The following is a 6,098-nucleotide window of genomic DNA, read 5'->3' as shown; positions in this document are numbered from 1 at the left end:
TTGAAAATTCAACTAGTGCAGAATATTGCAGTCAGAATGCTGTGGGGTGCCAGTAAATTTGGCTCCATTACAAGCAGATTTATGCAAACTGCACTGGTTGCCAATTAGTTCCAGGCTCTATTCAGTTTAAGGAACCTGGGTACCTTAAGGACTGCCTTCTTTCAAATGTTTCTCCCCACCTGAGCCAATCATCATCCAAATTTCTGTTCCAGTTCCCTTGCCCCTGTGAGGTGACACTAGTACGTAACAAAGTTAGGGTTTTCTGTGTTGTAGCACCCACCTTATAGAATGCCTTGTCAAGCAAGGTGTGTTGGACGCTACCTTTATGTTGCTTTAGACCAGGCTTCTTCAACTTCAGGCCTCCATATGTTTTTGGCCTACAACTCCCATGATCCCTAGCTAGCAGGACCAGTGGTCAGGGATGCTGGGAATTGTAGTCTGAAAACATCTGGAGGGCCGAGGTTGAGGATGCCTGCTTTAGACCAGGCATGGCCAAACTTGGCCGTTCAGCTGTTTTGGGACTACAAGTCCCATCATCCCTGACCACAGGTCCTGTTAGCTAGGGATGATGGGAGTTGTAGTCCCAAAACAGCTGGACGGCCAAGTTTGGCCATGCCTGCTTTAAACTGTTGGTGGAGATGTGGCTCTTTTAAAGGCCTTCAGCTGGCTAATTAATTTATTTGCTGGGACAATTTTGCACCATTAGCTGGTTCCTTTAGAATTATTAAGTTTGTTTTTAATGTTAATATTTTGATTATATAATTAGGCTTAATTTGGGGTTTGCTGCCTGTTTTATAGCATTTGTTATTGATTTGATAGCTGACTTGTATGTTCTTGGAAAATTAGATGGGATTTGTTAAAAATAAACAAATGAGGCTCCATCAGCCCTAGTGAGCATGGCCAGTAGTTAAGGAGATGGGAGTTGTAGTCCAACAACATCTCGAAGATCAGAATAAAGCATAGCAAAATCACAAGCAGGTTCCTTTGGCTTGAGAAAACTGAATGCCTGTAATTCCTTCATCAACCAATGAATGGGTTTATGACTTTTGAGAATAATCATAGTCTTAACCTCAAACTCAATTTTGGCTCTAAAAGTAGCATGCATGTTTACTCCTGCTGTTTTTGCTCTGAACAAAAAACCCAATTGACATCAGACAATGAAACCTTTGCCACTACTGAATGTTTTTTTAAAAAAACAACACATTTTAAAAAATCATCTGTGAAAAGTTTTTGTGGCTTCTCTCCAAGCTACTGGGAAGTTCATTTATGAATTGCAATTATCTTAAGCCTTTCAAAAGATTCTGTCTTGAGACGGAATTATTACTAACCACAGATTTGTGCTTTTAAATATTTACTGAGTTTGCTTCCACCTTATTCTGCAGGAAAACTAAATTGAGGTGGTGCCAAGAACAAAGTTTTTGAGGGCTGGGGTTAAAAATCCAATCTAGCCGCAGCTGTACAGTCATACTTCATGTTACGGATGCTTCAGATTACATGTTTTCGGGTTGCAGACTGCGGGAACCCCGGAAGTACCAGGAAGTACTTCTGGGTTTCGCCGCTTGTGCAAGCGCAGAAGCGCCAAATTGCGCTTTGCACCTGCGCAGACACGGTGCTTCAGGATGCAAACGCTGCAGGTTGCGGACGTGCCTCCATCACGGATTATGTCCGCAACCCGAGGTTCCGCTGTAGTGAGTTTACCACAAGCTGCCATTTTGAGTTTATCACATGCAAAAAAGAACTCTGTGTCTATCAAAGAGAGATACCTAGGGTGCCATAGGATAAGGCACTGAAATAGCTATTCCTATTTTTGAGCCTTTGCTTCTAAGAGTCAACCAACCAACCAACCAACCAACCAACCAACCAACCACTTCTCTTGCATTTGAAAAGTTATGGCTGAACACATTAATCCAACTTGATGTGCAAATGTTCTTTACTGTAAGTAACCATAGCATGTGCCTAAAAGCTAGTCTCTATCCTTGGGAATAGCTCCTCCTCCTGTTCAGAAGATAGGATAAAATTCTTGGCATCTGCTGCATGAAGTACTGAGTCTGTGAGCTAAATTCTAGACCAGAGCTGCAATGATATTGACTTTTATGTAACTTCCAGATCATAGCTACATGATACTGAAACTCTCAGGCATGAACAATGGCTCTCAAAGCTCTACCTCACCTAAGGTGATGTTTAAGAGCTATAGATAACATATGAGTGAAAATGCCAACCTACTAGAATGAAGAAACTCCATGAAGGCAAAACCAAGAAACTGATGGGCTGATCCAATGCTTTGTGGAACTATCCTGGTGGAAAGTGAAATGGGCCCCTGAACAAAGGATCTTCCCTGTGTTGTCAAGCAATGCTCAACCAGTTTGTGTCCCAAGCAAACTGAGAGTGAGTGCCAGGTTCTTCTCCAAGCTTTTACAATTTGGGCATTGCACAACAAAATTTGGTCCTTGTATGTATGTATGCTAGTCTAACTCTCTCCAATGAAAGTATCCATGGCAGATGGCTATCCAATCTCTGCTTAAAAATCTTCAAGCAAGGAGAGTCCATAACCTCCCTGAGGGAGTCTGTTCATTTGTCAAACAGCTCTTACCGTCAGAAAGATCTTCCTGAGGTTGTGTCAGAATCTCATTTCTTGTAACTTGAATCCACTGGTTTGGATCCTTCCCTCCAGAGAAGGAAAAAACAAGCTTGCTCCATCTTCCATGTGACAGCCCTTGAGATATTTGAAGATGACTATCATATCCCCTCTCAGTCTCCTCTTCTCCAAGACAGACATACCCAACTCCCTGAACTGCTCCTCATAAGGCTTGGTTTCCAGACCCTTGATCATCTTGGCCACCCTCCTCCACACACATTCCAGCTTGTCAATAGCCTTCTTAAATTCTGGTGCCTAGAACTGGACACCGTATTCAAGGTGTGGTCTGTTCAAAGTGGTACTATGACTTCTGTTGATGCAGATTAGAATAGCATTAGCGTTTTTTGGTGCTGCATTACCCTGTTGATGCACCTTAAGCTTGTGGTTTACTAAGACCCCTAAATCCTTTTCTTGTGTACTACTGGCAAGTCAGGCATCTCCCATCTTATATTTGTGCAGCTGGTTCTTCCTGCCCAAATTCATTTTGTTAGTTTGGGTCAAATGGCAAGAAGACTGAATAATTTGGCACTATATGGCCAAAGGGTTCTTTTCACTCTGAAGGGTACCTCACCTGTGGGAGCTACAATACGGAGGTACACTATCCTGAGAGTTGTGATAAGCAGATAAACTACTGGGGCTTTAGTTCATTTCTTCATGGGCTATAAAACAAGGATTCCATCATCTCATCAAATGCAACCTATAGAAAGTACTAGAGTAGGTACAGGTAAAGCAGCCTTATTGAAGTAAGTTGCTCTGCTTAATCCAGCACAAAGTAAAATTAGACTTTCTGTGAACAATCAGTCTGGTCAGTGAATAGAGCCAACCTACATTCTAATACTTGAGAGGAGAGGGGATTGGATTAGCTAGGCTGGTATCCATTTACTTCTGTTCTATTCCACGAAATGTTTTCTGTGTTCCAAGTTGGTGTTCATATTAAAGTGATTGTATCTGATACATCAACGTATGTAAACTCTGGCTTTCAACAAAATGCTGGTTTGGGAAAATGCTGCTCATTCTTTTAACTAAAGAGAAGCATTTAAAAACTGTTAATGTAAAAAGGAGGGGGTGCTTTGTTTCAGCAACATCAAATACCACAGTTATGAAGCTGCAATTATCAGTGCACTTGATGCAGAACTTTATGAATCAGTAAACTAATCCACTGGGATGAATAAAGATCTTGGATTTAGATTTAATGTGTTTCCATGTAACAGTTAAGAAAGTATGGAAGCAAATTAATAAAATAAAATGCTATTATTAACTTTAAACTGTAAACAGATAAGATGCCCTAAAGGATTATAATGTCTTTAAAATTTACAATTGAATTTGAATTACAAAATAAGCAGTAATAGAACATGATTTGTACTTAAGACAATATAGCCTTACACTTGCTCAAAAAAGCAACTGGAATGTACAAATCTTTTTTTGGTCATCTTCTCAGATATCAGTCTCATCAAAATTCTATTTTACTTGATCATACCTTGCTAAATTTCAAGGTGTCTAGAGTTAATCTTCAAAATGTTACTATTTTTGAGCTGTTAGCTAGGTAGGCTATTTCTCATTTCTTACTACTACGATTTGGCATCAGCTATATTTGTCTGTAATTGCAAGAAGTGCAATTTAACAATAAACCAGTCTGAAGGACATATCATATCTTGAGGATACATACCATATATATTTTTTAAAAATATTCATACTTTTGTAAGCAATACTTTACAGTAGACACCTCAAATCTACCATAGATGTAAAACTTAAAACGAGAAAAATTTAGGCTCTAATTTTTATACATATATTTATATTCAGTTTTCTATATATATTATATATATACACACACGCACAAGAGTATATATAAAATATATATAACCAGATTCAAAAAAATCAACAAAAACGGGGCAATGTACATAAATTCTTTTTAAAACTCAAACAATACAAAAACTTTAAACATTAAACAATTTTAATAAAAGTTTCTGTACAATGCTAAGCAGTTTTATGTACATATAGAAAATGTAATAGGAGTAGTGTTTGAAATTACAGAACTCCTTAAAATTTCAATGGCAGGTAATCTGGAAAAAATAACAGCATTCCATTCACAAATATTTTCAAGCAATAAATATGTATTTATAAATAGTGTAAATTTACATCAAGATTAGAAACAAAATCACAAATCTGAAGTTTATTCTTTAGTCTATGTGCAACCCATTTATCTTTGTGACTTGGCTGTTAATTTTTTTAAATTTCATTTAGGAAACAAAAAGTAACCATCATGGTTTCAAAACAAGACAGAATAACATAAAAGCAGTAAAAAAAAAAAAAAGTATCACCTAACCTTTCACATTAAAAAAAAAAAGTGTAGCCCAAAGAAAGACTTAAAATTCTAACTACCTTACAAAGAAATGACCAGCTATGCTAGTACTTTCCAAGAGAAAACTCTGAAGGGAGGAAAAATAGATGAAACCAATTCATCAGCCCAGAAACAGAGAAATACAAAAGAGGTGGTCTTCAAGTCAGTAGTCTGTATAATGTTGCCAGTTTTGTCAGATATATACAAAACGTGGAATTTTCTTTTTAAAAAAAATCAGCTGAATGAGCTTTCTATATTTCAAATTCTGGAATAGGAGCTGTGCTCTCTCCTGTCCAGTTGGTTGACACTCCGCACTTGGAAGGTTGCATAGACACAGCTTTCAGCCAGCAGCCTTATGGGATCGCTACAAAAATCAGTGGTGCAGAACTGGGTCACTTCCTGAATATCAGAAAAGTTTTTATGTAAATGTCCTTGGAAAAATGTCAAGATGAAGATGATGGCAATGGAGGTGCCTGAAAAGAGATAACACAATACATAACCTTTTAAAAAGTTGTATTTACTGAACGTGTCTTTAGAAAGCGTTACTGTTCAGTCCAGAGCGGAAGTGCACTGGTTCACTGTTTGCTTCTTTATGTATCTCGATGCTGCGATACTATTTTCTGAACATTTTACACAGAACATTGCTTAAGACTCCCCTTATTCAAAAGGTTTCCAAGTTTTATTCACAAGCTTCAGTTTACCCTTATTCTTTAGCTCCCTCAAAGGCACACATTCTGCAAATTCTCACCTTCACACAATGGTTTGGACCCAAACTTTCAGTGAATGAGAACAGTATTAGTAGAACATGCCTTTCCCATCTCTCCTTCCCTCTACAGTCCATGAATATCTGCTCTTGGGGTTGGCTAACTTTTTGGATAGGTTGGAAAAGTATACTGGGCTACAGTGGCCCCTACCCTGACATGAACAGAGGAATGATATATGATCCAAGCCCATTCAACTAGAAGTAGCACTGGAGTCCTTGTTTTTCATTTTAGTGTTCTCTTCCAACCCAATCCATGCCAAAGTAAGGTCAGTAAGCAACTTCCAACCTGTCTCCAATGCTCATATGCTTTCCCTTCCCAACACCAGACATTCCAACTTAGGAACTCTAAGTGAACAGGTTAA

At 38.4% G+C, this 6,098-nt stretch overlaps 1 protein-coding gene across 3 annotated transcripts in view; it reads right to left on the bottom strand.

Moving 5' to 3' along the window:
- Window positions 1-4,568: 4,568 nt before the first annotated feature.
- KDM6A (lysine demethylase 6A) overlaps window positions 4,569-6,098 on the bottom strand; it is a 104,477-nt gene continuing 102,947 nt past the window's right edge. For all 3 annotated transcript variants that reach the window (XM_083498408.1, XM_083498410.1, XM_083498407.1), the window contains one exon: window positions 4,569-5,446. In XM_083498408.1, coding sequence (XP_083354534.1) covers window positions 5,417-5,446 — 30 coding nt within the window. In that variant the 3' untranslated portion in view covers window positions 4,569-5,416. The remainder of the gene's footprint in view (window positions 5,447-6,098) is intronic.

This window comes from Podarcis liolepis, assembly GCF_965112155.1.
Source record: "Podarcis liolepis genome assembly, chromosome: 4".
NCBI lineage: Eukaryota > Metazoa > Chordata > Lepidosauria > Squamata > Lacertidae > Podarcis > Podarcis liolepis.
The sequence above is the reverse complement of the archived record's forward strand: the minus strand, read 5'-3'. Positions and strand labels throughout refer to the sequence as shown.